A 17,757-nucleotide genomic window follows, 5' to 3' on the forward strand; every position below is an offset into this window, starting at 1 on the left:
GAAGTCTCTGAAGATAGTTTAAGACCAAACTAGGCCAACTTGAGAGGTAGCACACGTCAGGTAATAAAAGCATGATTTGATGTATCATCCAAAACCGGTATGTATTGCCTTCTACAGACCACTACCACCCATGAACAATAAGGTTGCATCCGCATGTATTGTATCTAGGACGATACGACCTTGTATTGATGGTGACCAATATAGTAAACAGAAACCGATCTGCAAACTTTGTATAAAAGTGAATGCATGCCACAATTAAAAAAAAATAAAATTTGTTGTACAGATATAGAAAAGGAAGGATGCATCCCTCTAGATTGACAAAGAGATCAATCAAAGAAAGCAATAGTACATCTTCAATGTCCCTATAGGGGCCAAAAAAAGAAAAAGAAGAAGAAGCTATATACTAACTCTGTAACTATCTGAGGAGCTAGGTTACAGAATTAAATGGTAATCGAATGCATGCAAGTTATCCATAAGATGACCATTTGTGAAGATGCAACTGCCTCCAGGAAGTGCATCCATAAGACTTGAGACGGTGAGACTGCATTATGAAGTCACAAACATCTGGACGAAATATTTATGATTCGCAGCACCATTAAAACCACTGATTCCATGCTTCTCTCTTTACCCCCATGCTACTCACTTTGCCACCATGGGCATAGGGCATCATCCATACTTTCCAACACTGTTGATATACAACCCATCCAAATCAAATGCAGAGAGAAACATCTTATAAAAACTTATAAATGATGATGGTATATCAATGCCCTAATAGCTTTTGAATAAACAAACACATAAATAGGCACCATCCATGAGCTTAATATACTATCAGATATCAAGAACCTGACAGCTGACCAGTTCAGCTGATCCAAAATTCTTAGTAGCAATGACCTTCCAGACATCTATATCTGCTTCTGCCAATGAATCAGAGGTTTCATGTGAGGACTTGGGCGGAGGAGATGACGAAGTTGACGGGAAAGAGCCAGCATGCTTCTGCAAGTCAGCCTGCAATACCGCAACACCACCATTGGAATCTTTTGTGATGACATGAAGCTTCCCAAGGAAGCCTGCAAGTAAATAGGGGGATTCTGAATCGGTAAAATCACGAATTGGGACCCTTCCTACAACAACTTTCCAAGCATCCTCTTGTGGGTCATATATCTTGATCTTACCACTGTCTAAGGAACTTGAAGGATCCAGTGCATATAATTCCCCATCTACTACTATACTCAACTTTGTACCGGCCTGCCTTGCAGGCCAACCCTCTCCCATACCAGTAGGCATTTCTACCCAGGAATTTGTCTCAGGATCATAAATTTCCCCACCAACATCAACGAAAAATGGCCACGAATATAAACTCTGGGGCACGCACAACCTTCCCCTATATGAAGTCATCCCAGTTGCAATGGGCTTCAGCATGTCAGCTAAAAATGCAGTTGGCAGTACCTGAGCTCTGGAGAAGGGCATGCTTGGTACCTGGGTCCACATACCTGTATGCGGATCGAATACTTCAGCAGATTGCAGAGGAGTCAACCCACCTCTTCCCCTACTCACACCTCCAACAACATAAAGCTTGTTGTTTAAGATACCCGTCTTACAATAAGCCCTAGCAACGGTCATGGATGTAACTTCGCTCCACATATTTACACAGGGATCGTATCGCCAGACACAACTCATGGCTGAAAGTCTGGAGAATCCCCCCAACACGTAGAGACAGCCATCTACAGCCCCAATTGCACAACCACAAAATGGCATCCGATCTAATGAGTCCTTCCGCCCAAGCCAGCCTCTTATCACGTCTGCGATCTTGATGCTTGAGCCCACCACATTCCACATCCGAAGCCCAGATAAACCCCTCTTGGATTCTTCTTCATAAACAACATTGGGCATCGGCGGCAACCTTTGCCATTTTTTTGACAAAGGGTCCAAAGCATGCCAAAGAAGCTTATCATCTTCAACCTTTGTCAGCACATACAACCATTCTTCTGTTGTTCCAAGTTCTTTTCTAATTTGAAAGACTTCAGGACTCCTAATGGCAGTGCACCAACTCCTTGACACCAACCTCATACTCAAATAGCAAATCCTCGGTAGTCTTGCAAGAATCTGAACTGATATCTCGTCAGGGAGGCTAGGAATCAGCCTCGGGTTCTCTTCATCAAAGTCTGATGACATTCTCTGCCTTTTAGAGGTATCAATTTGTGAAATCTCACCGTACTCGTTTGTCCTTGTCTTAGTCCCAGCCAAGCTCAAAAGGGCCCCCATCAAAATCCTTCAGAACTATTTCTTAGATTTGGCGACAGACCCAAGTCTAGATAGATTCCAAGTATATTTCCTACATCAAAAGCCTAACAATATCATCACGTGGAGACGATGAAGAAATTACCTGTATCTGATGGCGAGAAGAAAACAATACAAGGAAAAAGAAAGCCATTAGTAGCAATCTGATAGAAAAGTTCAGCATGCAATAGCAGCTAATAAACTGTCAAGAGCATTTGATCATCATTAGGGTACGCTTGGAGTGAATCGAATCTCGAATATTCCAACATTCAGCATTTAGTGATGAGGAAATGGCAAACATGAATGATCTTTTCTAGCATTCACGATGAGGATGTAGCCCTCATGTTGGAACCTCATTCCTTTCAAGTCCATCTTGAAAGTTAGTTGTACAATCTGGAGGAAATTATAATATGGATAATTCCACTTTCTCAGACCATCAATTGCGATTGCAATTGAAATTCAATTCAATAGGGCATCCAAACACACCCTTCAGATTCCAATTTTCCATGGAAGTTCCACCAGGAAACCTCAAAAAATGTCGTCAGATTCAATATATCAACAAAATTCAGAAACAAAATACACAAAGCTTGAAAAATAAAAAATAAAAAAAATCAGACGCTGCAACCCAAACTTCACAAAATAAATTAGTAACGAAAAAAAAAATAAAATTCATTAGAACAACAGAAACATTAAAAATAAAAATTAAAAAAAAAAAACAATTCAAATTCAAAGAATTCACAAAATCCGTAAAAATAAATTCCCAAATGCTTAACCCATTCTTTCAAAAATCCCCTTTTCAAATAAAACAATAATAAAAAAAAAAAAATCCCCAATTCCCACACTTCTAACAATCTATTAAAAAAAAATCCTCCACTAAAGTTCCCATCTGGAGAGAGAGAGAGAGAGAGAGAGAGAGAGGACGCAGCGATCCGATCAAAGCCCTAACAATTCAAGCACGCCTCCATCATTAAAAAACAAAATCAACGTAAAATCCGAAAAGTAGAATCAGATGTCAAGACAATCAAGAAAAATCACAGAGTTTCATGAATGCGAAATTGCAGCCATCTGCAAATCGGAGAGGAGGATCGAGAAGAAATTACCTGCAACAAAAGGATAGAAAGCCAGGGAGATTGGGAAACCCTAATTCCGGTTTTCAAAGGAACGATCTGAATTTTGAGGAAGACGACTTCCGAATTTTTGTGTTTTTTAAGTCTTCGTGGTTGGCGTAATAATTAGGTTTTGTTAGACGGCTGTCTCGTCTCTTTCTATCCTTTCCTCTTTTATTTATTTATTTTATTTTTAAGGAATCAATCCGTTGCACCCTAGTGCACTCAAAGCTTTTAGTACACCCCATGCTCTAATACATGTGGACCGTCTGTCATCCGTATGGACCGTCCATTTTCTTCCGAGTCTGTACTAAGTAATTTCAGCCGTTGACTTAGAGCCTGCAATCTAACCATCCAAAGTGTAGATTGTTGATGCATCATCACATCACACGAGAGTCCCTACACGTCTTTGACTAATGAGGACCATGATGGGTGATGGGTGAGCTACCATCATGAGGACCATGTAAAGAGTAATCTAGCTTTATTAGTGAGTCCTAACTTACCATAATGTGTTAGCCATATTTGTATCGCCAATTACATTAGCGCGTAAACACAACCACTTTCTCTAAAAAGCTCGCTCCAACCTACATAGAAGGTGATTGTTTGACAGGTGTCTAATTGATGGGAATAGCAATTGTGCTTTGGTAATATATTCTTTCTAATTCACGGGAATGGCAATTATTTGTTGGTAATATATTCTTTCACGCAGGGATAAGAAAGTCAAGCATAACCCACTAAGGAGTATTTGGTGCATGTTATTGGGAAGGATTTAGTGGGATGAGATTCAAAAAAATGCAATTATTACACGTGATAGGAATTGTCCCCTGTTAGCATGGAATAAGCCTAATTTAATGTTACCTTTGTAATAAGGTGGAATTCACTCTTTGATTTGTTGTATATTAAATGGATATACCCGCCATCATTTGAAATTATTGAGAATAACACATGTATTATAGTCAAACTGTTCATTTGTTTTTTAAACTCATTTTGTGGCATGGGCCTAAAGATGAGGCAAATCCAAAACTTACGTAATTCCAAAGAAGTTTTCAATGGTAGATGATCAATCCCCGCTGCTTTCTATGGTAGGGTTCACTTGAACTTTAGATCCACCTGATTTTTTGCCTATGCTCTAAAATGATCTAAAAAAAAATGGATGGATGGTGTGGATATAGCCCACACATCATGGTGGGACCTACACAACTTGCTAACATTGAGTGGAATTGGTACGGGACCAAATGCAATTCCATCCCACCTAATCCCATCCAATACCATGCACCAAACGCCCCTTGGAAATTAATTTCCCTTATATAATGTATACCATGCGGAATTCCACCTCACATGTGCAAGGGAGTTTTAAAGTCCCTTATATGCATTGATACACTATTCTTTATGTTTAAATCAAGTGGTGATTAGACATACTATACTCTCTAAAGCATTGCATTTGACATTAAAAATACCCATAGTTTATGCAAATAAAAATTATAATAATAATACTTTTGCATCACTTCAATGTTAAATAATAGAGAAAAATGTGTGTATATTTAGATAAAAGATTTCAGTCCAAAAACAAATAAATTTGTAATGATTATAAATTCTTTTATCTATCTCCTTATATTTATATTTAATCATCAAATTACATGTTAAAGTTAATATTATAACAATGATGATTTTACAATATATTATTGGCTTGCAATTTAAACAAGCCCTAACAGGGATTTTTATAAGCGACTTGCATTTATTATATCATCTCAACTTGAATGATGAGTGATAAAGTATTTATAGGTAAATTTATTTTATATTTAGTTAGCCTGTCATGTTGACCCAGTAAAAAGTACTTAAGACAAAGCTTGGAATGCTTAACCTCACCAAAAATGTCAAATTATATTAAGGCATTTGATATGAGATATGTCATTGATTTGATCTAACTTCAATATGGTAGATGGAATGGATTTCTTGCACCATGAGGGTGGGCCCATTAAAAATATTTGAAAGCTTTTTAAAGCCATACCAATTCAAATTATTTTCCATTATGCGACCAAACTAAATTTTCTAATAGCTTGATTTTTTGAGAAAAAGGCTCACGCTGAAACATGAATGGAGCCAAGGTCCTGTGCCTACCATGATATACAAGAATGCACATGTATATATTAAAAAATAAAATCACACTCTATCCTAGTATATTTTAAAAAGTCAAATAAAAGTTGCAAATAGTTTAGGTATTGTAAGCATTTTACAATCTTTCCATCCAAATACTACATGTTGAGTATTTATGTTTGGGCCTGTTTGAGAACTTCAATTTCTATTACTTTCAATTTTGAGACAAGATTACTCTGAATCTTCAGTTGTTTTCAGCAGCTTATAATCATATTATATTTCAAAAGATAAAAATAAAAAAGAAATGCATTGAAATTCTACATTGTATTTATAATGGGAATTTTAAGTTTGATAACCATATCAACTATAGTATCCCCTAAGTAGTCTGCATATGTTTGACGGAATGATTATAATAAGTCTATTGAAATATACGCTTTGTCAAAAAATGATAAAGTTTCAAACCTTAAGGAGGCCACATGTATAGAATCACGAATGAGCGATTAACCAATGTTTTTTAACTGTTAATATGCATAGTCAAAGTTTAGGTTGTTTGGATCATTCTATTAATGTAATTTTAGTGATGTAGCTTATATCTTTAATGTGTCTCATGTACCATGAATTAGAAGCCTAGCGACACTTTTATTAAACGTATAATTCTTCCGCTTTTAAAAATGAATAAAAAAGAAGAAGAAGATTTTAAATAATAGGTAAATTAAGAAATTGTCAAACACAACAAACTTATATATTTGAAATAACTCTCATTCCAAATACCTCCTAATATATACTGCTAAACATTTTTTGGATTCTGAATAAACTTTGACAATAGCTGCCAAAATGCCCCTTGAAGTATTTACCACTTATTGATCCCATAGACATCTAAGGAACCCCTTGGAGAGATTTTCTTCTCATCTTTACCGTTAGATAGAGTTAAACTCTCTTACTATTTCAATCATCATCCCATGGCTTACTTTTGGATGAGTGGACCATAAATATGAATTTTAGACTCTTAAGCCTTCCATGTTACGAGCAAGAGTAAGGACCTCTTAAAGTTACTTAATTACTTTAGTTTAATAAGTAGAAATCAAGATAAGCTACTTAAGTCATAAGGAACTTATCTTAAGTAACTTAAGATCCAAACTCCCTGTCCTTTTTCTCTTATTTTATTTTCGATTTTTATATGTCCATTTGAAAATTTAGAATATGATAAGTCAGTCATTGAGAATTACACTCTACATTTCAACGTTTGTATGTTCCATGCTGATTACGAACACGTGTACTTCCGGGCGTAACTCGTACAAGAAAGCTTTGGTAAATGAAGAAAAGTCGGACGGTCAAATTAAAAATCAGATAAACAACAAACAATAGAAAAATGCTCCAGTGCTTTCCTAACACTTTATGGTGCTTCCGGTTGCATTGGGACACTTTGACAGTGAAATCCATTAATCTAGACCATTCATCTGGTCTAGCTGACATTTCATAAGCTAGCCTGCAAAAATCACAGTGACAGGATGATCCAATCCATTCTTGATTTGGCCTTTTTTTAAAATAGCCATCCCTTTTCCTGTCCATGGGTGGGATGGTTAAAGTGATAATTTAGAATCATAAGCGATCCATGAAGGCTCTAACAAATTGATGGATTGCATTGTTGATTGGTAATATTATTCTATAACTAGTCTTGACTGTCCATATTAATGGCCATTGATCAAATGATTAGAATTTACCGGACCAGCATGATACTTGCATGATAGTACATGATATGTGCAGTATACTAAATGAACAGTCCAGATCAATGGATTGGACTGTATAAGTGTGCCAATACAACTGGGTGCACTATAAGCTATAATGCTCGAGAGCACTGAGAGCATTTCTCAACAATAAATATGGGACATATCACTAGCCACGTGTCAACTGGAGTGGATTAGGTGTTGTGGGGCCCATCTAATGTGTTATATATCCACGCTGTTCATCCTTTTTAATCTCATTTTAGGACGTGAGCCCAAAAATTAAGAAGATCTAAATCTCAGGTGGGCCACACCACAGGAAACAATGGTGATTAAACACCCACCATTAAAAAATTCCTAGGGCCCACAGTAATCCCCACCGTAATATTTCTTTTCCATCCAACCTGTTGATAAGGTCAATCAGACCTGAATTAAGGGAAAATATAAAGATCAACCTCATCCAAAACATGTGTGGCCCATAAAAAGCTTTAAATGTTCATTTGACACTTTTTCCGATGGTGTGGTCCTCCTAAGATTTTGATCTGATTAGATTTCTGAAGAACAATCTGAAATGATCTGTAAAAATGGATGGACGGCCTGGATATATAAAAAATTAATCAAGGTGGGTCCCACACTATAAGGGTAACGGGTAAAACCTGATCCGCTCAACGTTGATACTCGGGAGAGTGCGATGGATGGTACGCAGATCCTTAGATGTGGAATGCAATTAATTTAAATTGAACTGTACGAATTATGTTTCCCAGTTTAGATGTAGCATGCATGAAAAAGTACCCTTAGCCTATTATTTAACTATCCAATTGGTAGACATTTATTGGACGGTTAAAAATGAAATATCTCATGGTCCTATTTCAATATACAAGTATCCATAAATCAGAGGTTACGATCCTTCAAACAATTGAATTTTAGGATTTTGAATTATTGACAATGAGATGCACAATTTAATCGGTGTAACTTGAGTTAATGTATGACATGGTTACAAATTTTGAGCGCCTGTGTATAAATTGCCATAACCTGCAGAGTATCAAATACTTTCCTTTACCCATACTTAAATGATGATCGGTGGCATGCATCATCAACCAACGTCATGTGGCATACGTGTGCATCAATCCGAGTCGTCCATATCGCGGACCGTCTTGTAACTGGATATCTCCTAATCCACACCGAACTTACGGCGTTGACCATCCAATTCGTGGCCAATGTGATAGACGGCTAAAAGAAAAGGATCCACAGTCGAAGTGCAATGAACAGTGAATCATCCAATCAGTGATTATCGGAGCATGGCCTGTCGGTGCACGGTTTGGGTGGATCCTCGGATCTGTGGATCCCTAACTGTGGGGCTAACTGTGATTTATGTGTCTTAAATCCACACCGTTCATCCATTTTTACGGATCATTTTAAGACATGATCCAAAAATGAAGTAGATCCAAATCTTAGGTGGACCATACCACAGGAAACAGTCGTGATTGAATTACCACTTCATTGGGGCCACCGAAATGTTTATTTGTCATCCCATCCGTTGATAAGGTCACAAAGACCTGGATGTGGAGAGCACAAAAATATCAACTTGATTCAAAACTTTTGTGGCCCACGAGGTACATACATCAAGGTGGGCCCCACGGTCAGGGATCCCACCCACCTCGGTAGATCCGGGGATCCACCGAAGCCGCGCCCGGGCAGAGACGATACTGTAGAGGCCCAAAGGATGCGGGTTGCCAGCAACAGCGGTTGCAAGGAATCTTGCTATCCCAATCACTGTGGGGCCCACCGTGATGTTTGTATTATATCCACTCCATCCACCGGTTTCTCTTATCTCATTTCAAGACAAACTATTTGGAAAGATTTTTTAAGGGGTGATTGATTGTAATCTCTTTTAATTAGATTTGATTATCTTGTGATTGATTGTAATATCCTCTGATTGGCCCTCTTACTATATAAATAGGACATTACACTCAATAAAATATAAGAAAAATACAAAAACAATTTTTCTATACCTTCATGTTCTCAAATTTTTTTATAGTATCACAGTCATCCTTCAGTCAGGATCACTCATTCAACGTTTGGATCTTGTCTACACCTAATCTTGGTCTATCATCACTAGAGGTGGGCATCAAGATGAGTTAGACCAGATTGGGTCCAAGTCTTGATCCGAATTTTTCAAATGACTAATCCAAACTTGATTTGATCCAGGATCGAGTTCGGATCAATTGACTCAATTCGATCTGATGCCCTGCTGGCTTAATCCGAACCGAGTTCGACTCGATCAGGAAAATCGAGTCCGATCGAGTTGGGTACGGTTCAGATCTGTGACGGTTCAGATAATAATAAAATAATCTTGTGGGCTTCCAGTGAGCAACGGCACACAATTAAATCTTTAACTCGCAACAGACAAAAAAGGAACTCATAATAGAGCGGTGGAGCAGAAAACTAAATAACCCTTTTTAACCTTGACAAGGTGAACAGTCACAATACAAAGTACAAGGGTAGAGTAGTCATTTAAAGGAAAAATAAGGAAGTGTAAGAGAAGTCACCGAGGCAAGGAGGTAAAGCAAGTTAATAAGATGAACCAATAGTTAATGAAAAGAAAGAGAGAGGAGAAGGAGGCGTTTCCAAGTGATGTCAGTTTATCTTGAAAGTCGGACTGAAATCCTTTGTCACAACTAAGTTTTAGCCCAGCATGATGTGTTTGTCACATCCAATCCATCCATCAGGTGAGATCTTGGATACTTGGCCATGGAACCAAAAATCAGCCAGATACTTTTATAGGTACCCAACTGGATCGGATTGGTCTTGATTGACCATTAATCTGAACTTGATCTGATGTACGATTGAATCTGAGTGGGCCCAATTGATCCGACTAAATCCTGGCCTTCGGTTCGGATTGGATTGGGTTGAATTCTGCCCAACTCTTATTCATCACCCCATCAGAACCCATTTTGCTCCTCTACCCTTCGCCATAAACCCTTTGGATTACCCGATCTTCTCATCAGATCCAAATCTTCTTGTTTATTATTATTTTTATTTTTCAACCGTAGGTACTTCTTCTCCATCGTCCGCTACCACACACTCATCACCTCTATCATTGTCAGCAGTTGCTACGCTGTGCGCCTGTAAACTCCTGTCATCGCTGCCCCATTCACTTCTATCATTTTCTTGAGTTGTGTTTAACATTAAATCATTGGGATACACATTAATTGAAAATTTGTGTTTGGTAGCTTATAATTTAAATGCATTGAAAATTTGTAATGTATTTGCATAAACCTGATTCTCATTTAAGTAAATTAGTTTTTTTTTTTTTTTTGGAGTTAGGTTGTTAGTACACACCCATGTCAGTCATTTAAGTAAATTTAGTTATAATGCCTAAATTAATATACACACACAACATTTGACATGATGATTGTAGTAAGTCCATTAATAAATATACCTTGGAATTGTGATTTGGAATTCATTTCACAATTACCATAGAATTCATGGTAATTGAAATCCCCAGTTGTGTTTGACATTAGGAAATTGGAATCCATGGTAATTGAAAATTTATGTTTGGTAACTTATAATTGGAATGCATTTGAAATCTATAGTACATTCATATGAACTCGATTTTCATCAAGTAAATTAGTTGTAATGTCCTAGGTAATAAGTAAGTGGAAACACCCACCATTGAAACCTTTCAAGGGCCCTCTGTTATGTTTTTATGTCATCCAACAGGTTCATAAGGTGATTCCCATCTGGATGAAGGGAAAACACAAAATATTAATCTCTTCAAAAACTTCTATTGCCCCCAAAAGGTTTCAATTGGTGCATTCAACTCCCTGCGTTTCATATAGTGAGGGCTAATGTTGAGCTTCGATTTAGCTACATGTGTAGTGGATGGACTGATTTTAATTGCATGTATACTAGTATGCATGTGTTGGGTGTGTGAAAGTCATGTGTGACTCAAATTGAACCAAACACTTTGTGACTGCAGGTGCTGAATAGCTTGAATAAAACTAGATATGTGGATGTTAGCCTAACCAGTCAGCCACTACTAATTGACAAAGAATAAGGGATTTGTGTAGGAGTGTTAGTTCTTCTGATGAGTTATTTTTAACATGGCGATAGCCTTGTGGCATTTATCAACAAATAAATATGTAAGGAAAAAATATAAGGTCAAGTGCCAATTTTACTAAGCTAAATAAGAATGAGGTACAAGCGGCAAACAAATAAACAAAGCAAAGTATATTATTGACTTAAAGATTTGGGATCTGACAATAAAATCATGCACAAAGAATTAATTCGAATTTACTCCAGCCATATGTTGGACAGAAATGGAGAGAATAAACTAAGCTACGCTAATTGATCCGCACTTGCTGTTGCATTAAATTGGACAGAAGTGGAGAGGCCAAATTAGGCTAAGGTAAGATACGTGTCCATGTGTGGGGTGAAAGGATCTGGAGGGTAGTGTTGAGCTGAATAAGAGATTTGCATGTTTGAATTAATTAGGACTCAAAAAACTCTTTGTTCTTTGTTGCTTTTTATATATCTGAATTGATGACGGTGGCCCTGTGTATGGTATTTTGGCTATTTTGGCTTTCGGGATTGATGGGCCAATTGGTTAGTAACCTTGCCCTAATACACTTTCAAGTCAAGATGAGGCCGGCTAACCAGTGTTGTCACGCCCTAAAATTCGGTATCCGAGTTGGCCAGGCCCAAAACTGAATTCCAGGACTATGAGTTGTACTTAAAAAAATGTATATCGCAACCCACATTATTTTCATGCATTTTCAAGGCAATCAGAGCAACTAAAAAGGATCAAAATAATTATCATTAAATAACATCTACAAATCAATTATTGAGTATTTAGTTACATTGATATTCAAAAATAATTAATAACAACATACATTAAATTTTAAGAAATTTTCAAATAAACAAAAAGAAAAGTCTTCAATCTTATCCAATTGACTCTTCATACACAGACCCTACAAAATAATCTATAAGGGTGTGAGCGCAACGGCTCGTAAGGTCACATCATTCCCAAAATTAAAAGTTCTACTTTAACACCAATACAACTCGATAAAATAAATAAGATTAATTACGAGTATTGAATTGACATTTTACATGACAACAATAACAAGTCATCTAAAATTCTTTTTAGTTCAATTCAGGGCAGAACACCCGTGTATGTTGATCCTTTTAGGGAATGGCCTTCAGCAGATCACCAGTGTTGATCCTTTTAGGGAATGACCTTCGGCAGATCACCTGGTGAATAAACTTTTAGGGTAACTACCTAAGGCAGAGCACCCATGTGTGTTGATTGTTTTAGAGAATTGCATAGGGCAGAGCACCCGTGCCGATCCTTTCGGGTATGACCCTAGGCAGAGCACTCATATGTGTTGATCATTTTAAGAATAACCTTAGGCAGAGCACTAGTATCAAAATAACATAATGGTCTTTTCGGGACAGAGCACCCATAATATAATTAAAAGCATTTAACAATAATCAAATGAATTTATTCCACATATTAGAAATCAAATAAATGCATTCTACATCATGTAAAACCAAAATTAAATGTCTTAAATCAGCAATACGAAATAAATAATTAATGAAATGAAAATATATAATAATGTAATCTTTTCAATCGGAAAAATCACCTACCTGATTTAGTGTGACATATCCCATGTATAGCTAGATTAGGCAAGAAGATCTAAGATTGATACAAATGCCATCCATTCGGCCCAGATGACTTCTGATTTGAATCTGAAATAGTGCTTCATGTAGATCATGTGGTAGCTACTTGACAAAGGAGAAGCCGCAGTCTTCAATGGCGGATTCTTGTATAGGATAAATCTCAACGTGCCCTTTATTCTAAATGGCTCAGATGAGTCCCACAGGGCTGAAGGAAGGTAGATTTTAAAGCTTCAATGAACTTGGTTAGTGGGCATTATGATTGGAAGCTTGCAGATGTCGCACATCTCTCGTCAAGTGTGAAGAAGAGTCAGCATTATTTTTAGTTAAAGTCTGATGCTGGAGCTAATGGTGGGTTGATGGCGAAAGAGGGGTTTGGATTTGCAGTTGTATTACAGAGAAGGAGAGGAGAGAGAATTGGGAGGTGGGATTGGTTTTAGGTGACTTACACAAGCACGTCATTTTTGTTTTGTTTTTTTAATATTAAAATAAACATGGTGAGCCCCACTCATGATGTTTATGAAAAATCCACTCCGTCCATTTATTTTTCCAGATCAAGTTAGGCCATTAGCCCAGAAATGAGGCTCATCCAAAGTTCAAGTGGGCTACACCAAAGGATATGGTGGAACCCACCATTAAAAAAAAAAATGGAGTGCTACAAGTGTGTTGTCATATCTACCTGTATTTTTTACTTCCAGACAACTTTCTCTTCGCCGTGTACCACGGATGAGTTTCCATGTCAGTGGCCAAGCATATCTCGCTATATGTCTGTATCATCACCATAGTATTATGCTGGGTTACGCTTGCTTTTCTGCATATACATAGCTTGTTATCTTCTGGCCACATGTCATTGGAAAAATGACCACTTTGTAGCGCCTAATAAAACTGTCCTTCCAATCTTTTCAATATCTTGTAGTTTTATAATTTTATGAGTACGTTTTTCAAATTTCCGTACAAGTATGCCAACACACACGGCATTTCCTTCTGTTTGTGCGTCCAATGTGCTAAAATTTTAGCCATTGGACAACATACAATCATCACGGTGGGCTAACAGTGCTGCAGGCACTCTGCCTCTTAGCCGGAAGGGCTACTATATGATCTCTCGTTGCATGACACGTGGCAATTAGTGTTCCCATGAAAATGCTCTCATGAAGAAGCATCCAATGCTAAAACGACGCATGAGGTAGCCTTTTGCATGAAAAGTCTAACCATATTTAAATTCAAGTGGGTCACTCCTGTATGTTAAAGGTGGGACTACTGACAAGCGTCCACTCCCTCTTTTAAAAGGGTGGCCCACCTAATGGATAAAGTAGAGCGAGTTTTGCATGACCATCTTTGTAATGGTCCACTGCACCGGTAGGGGACTGATAAGACATAAGAAATAAATAATGGGACTTTCAACCACGCAATATGTTTGGAGTTCAAATTTACAAGTGGGGCCCATATTTTAGGGATCTAAAACGTTGATGTGGAGTCATGGATGGCCATCCCAAAAAATCCCAAAATCAAAACTGGTTGTAGGATGGTAAATTAAAGGGAAGCCGTTGCTATATTTTATCTCTTGATTGATTCTTGGATCAAAATAACGGTTAGCCCTCCGACTCCCCTTTGGAGGGTCTGTCCAAAATACCCTCAAGATCTTTTAATCTGGGTGATTTTTAGTGCATGCAACACCTGGGTTGCAAATGGGTCTAACCAAGTTGATTGGAGGAGAGGTAATATCCAAGTTAAAATAAACCAACTCATTTATTAAATGATCCATCTGGGCATCGGAAGATCCAGACTCAACATATGATATTCATGGGTTGAATCTATATTGGGTGTGGAATATTGGGTATGGTTCGAGCCGGCCAAGATACTCATACAACAGTCCCTACGTACTGGATGAGTCAAATCTCATACAAGTGTATATATTGATGGCGTGTGTATCCACATCCATCCATTTCCTTCACGCAAAAAACATCACATGCAAGAATATCCAATCCCGCTGGCTTTTATATCCATATAGTGACCCAACTGATGAGAAGATATTTAATATCTGTTTGGTCATTAGAATTTAGAACACACACTATTTTACTCTGAACCATCCATTTGATAGCCATTGATTGGATTTACGGTACGGTTTCTATTGATTAATAAGTGTGATTTTAGAGGTATATGCTCCATCCGCAATGGGACCTACAAATTGGAGGGTCGGATTGGTTGTACATCAGTGCTAAATGCGGTGAGGATAAGTCACCGCCATTTTCTTAATTGTGCAAAACTAACATAGGAGTTCTTTTTTCCTTCTGTCGTGGCCCACCTACAGTAGACCAACCATTCACCCACACTGATAATTTCACTCATTGGATGATCCGGACCATACAAATAAGCCTGCCAAACTTCCAACATGTGACTGGTTTATCTTAGGGCCTGTTTGATTTTCTAGTTCAATTGTAATTACCATGTAAATGGATAATAATTATTTACCTGGGTAATTTAAGTTTACGAAATCAACGTGGGGCCCATTGTGTAATATATGACTTATCCACACCGCTCATTTGTAATCCCAGCTGAATTTTGGGCATGAGAAAAAAAATGAGGAAGATCCAAAGCTCAAGTGGACCACACCATAGGAAACTGCGAAAATCAAACACATACCATTAAAATATTTGTGTTTTCCCCTTATCGATGTTCGTGTGACCCTATGAACAGTTTAGATGATGAAAAAACCTTAATATGGGCCCCTTGAAAGAAATAACTTTCAATGGTGGACAAATGAAGACCACTGTTTCCTTTCACGTGGGTCATTTGAATGTTGAATCTGCTTCATTTTTCGATTCATGCCCCAAACTGTTCTAATAAATTAGTTGGACGATGCAGATGTATCATATACATTACAGTGGGGTCCACATATTTAAGTCAACTTTTTTGTATCGATCTTCAAGGTTGAATTACTCTCACATGCATTTTCAAACCAAGTGAAAAACTAATAATTACTTATTTACTCTCACATGTTCAAACCAATGACAGGGCGTTGCATGTACATGCGAACTACACAAATACAATGAAAGAGAAAAACTTTGATACTCTGGTTGATTTGAGGAATGATACACAAGCATTTAGAAATTACTTAGAAATTTTGTAGGTAGCTTACATGTTAGTCTAAAATGATGTGTTCGAATTTAAATATATATTTAACCTAATTTTAAGATTATTTGATTAATGATACCCATCAATCAACAATTTGAATTGACATGAGACACTCTATTTTGCCAAGTTTCATAATATTTGGTGCAACCAAACGCACCCCAATGCAAAAAGAAATCATTAAGCAATGCTTCTGATAAGAAATTGAAGGAGTTGAAAATGACACGTTGAAAAATGTAAATGTGGTATGGTTCAACTACTAACCAAATCATATTATTCGGTCCATTTATTATCAGTGGCATGAGGGATACTTATTGCGAGAAATATATCTAGTGCTTGAATCCTCGTGTGGACTGCAAGCCTTCATTGAATACAAGTCATTGAATTTTATTTCATTTTTTCGAACTACCCATTTTTCTTATATAATATAACTTACGATAGGCTGATTAGCCTCTCACGATTTACCTCTTTTATATATCTGGCATGAATTGTTGAACTGATCATTTAAGAAGAGAAAAGAGAAACAAGAAAGGCACAAATGAGAACATCCTTTAGAATCTATTCTAAAATACAACAGAGGCTATACAAATCTCTTACTATAGGAAGAAAATGCAACAATGCCTTGTGGTAGGAGCCCCCCAAAAAAATTCTCATCTAGCTACGAACAGATCCAATTGTTTGTATTGGCAATTGAAATGGTGAATTTGAATTTGATCTATTATCGGCGAAGAACCCTATGCCGTTCCCTCCTTTTCCTAACAACTCAGCCATTGAAGATGATATCGATGGTAATGAAAGAGTCCTTGAGACATAAGGCGTTTTCTTGCGATTTCCCTGGTTAAACAAGCTTTTCCTTACCTTGTTCTTCTCCGGTGAAGAAGCTAAAGATGACAATGAGGAAGAAGAGGCTGATGTTGGTAATTTTAAAAGGCCTAGCTCCATCCTTTTTGCTATTGTGATTTTTTCCTTTGGTTTTTCCCTTTCTTCCATTTTTCGGGTCTTTTGGTTATCAGGTCCTAATGGGAGCAAGCCTATATGTTTGAATTTTTCTCTTTCCCGAAAAGCCAACGAAGATGAAGAAAGTGGGTGAAATAAAGAGGCTTTACTAATGTATAAATCGTTTTCTTCATTTTCATCCTTGGACTCAACTGCATCAGTTTGGTTATCAGAAGCGGACCTGGGTGAGGAAATAGACTCATCTGCATGCATGAGACAAAGGGTCAAGCGTCCATCAGCCCGATGGGCTCGAAAACGTTGAGGGTGATTGTGCTTGACCTCACGGTGGATCACGAGGCGACCGTTGTCAGTGTATGACCTCTTCAGGGTCCATGGCATTTGACCCGCCGAACTGCCCGTCCAAGCCAGGAGAGGCATCGTTGGTGGATATTCCCCAGGTTCATGGAACGACTGGCTTCGATAGTGCCTGCGGTTGGCATTGCCCACAGGATTTCTTCCTTTCTGATGATCTTCAAATTCACTCATTCTCAAGGAAGATGAAGGAGAAAGAGAAGGAGAATAAGAAGGTAATGAATAAAATGACAAAGGGTTAATGAAGTCCAATGAACGGTTGAGATTTATAAGGGTGGGTAAGATTTTGAGGCCGGCCGGCTGAGAGAAAGGGTGGTTGGAGTTTGCATGGGTGGTATTTTATCACTTTTAACCAGAAAAAGAGAGGCATGTGAAGGATTTTTAAACTGAAGAGAGTGTCCTGGAAAATCCACGATTTTTGGGACAAGAAAACTAAAAAAAGG

General features: G+C 37.6%; 2 protein-coding genes across 3 annotated transcripts; both read right to left on the minus strand.

Annotated features, from left to right (window-relative positions):
- Positions 1 to 286: 286 nt before the first annotated feature.
- On the minus strand, positions 287 to 3,555 carry LOC131242193 (F-box/kelch-repeat protein At1g22040-like). Of its 2 annotated transcripts, none has more exons than XM_058240678.1 (2): positions 3,378 to 3,555; positions 287 to 2,332 (listed from the first exon to the last, which is right to left on the minus strand). In XM_058240678.1, exon 2 carries the CDS (start codon positions 2,260 to 2,262, stop codon positions 829 to 831), a length of 1,434 nt encoding a protein of 477 aa, XP_058096661.1. In that variant the 5' UTR covers positions 2,263 to 2,332; positions 3,378 to 3,555; the 3' UTR covers positions 287 to 828. The 2 variants fall into 2 exon arrangements, with proteins under 2 accessions (XP_058096661.1, XP_058096660.1); XM_058240677.1 differs by having other exon boundaries at positions 287 to 2,389.
- A 12,940-nt stretch (positions 3,556 to 16,495) lies between these two features.
- On the minus strand, positions 16,496 to 17,756 carry LOC131244336 (uncharacterized). Its single transcript, XM_058243963.1, has one exon. It carries the CDS (start codon positions 17,486 to 17,488, stop codon positions 16,661 to 16,663), a length of 828 nt encoding a protein of 275 aa, XP_058099946.1. The 5' UTR covers positions 17,489 to 17,756; the 3' UTR covers positions 16,496 to 16,660.
- Position 17,757: the final 1 nt, after the last annotated feature.

The sequence above is a fragment of the Magnolia sinica genome, chromosome 4 (assembly GCF_029962835.1).
Source record: "Magnolia sinica isolate HGM2019 chromosome 4, MsV1, whole genome shotgun sequence".
In the NCBI taxonomy this organism is placed as follows: Eukaryota; Viridiplantae; Streptophyta; class Magnoliopsida; order Magnoliales; family Magnoliaceae; genus Magnolia; species Magnolia sinica.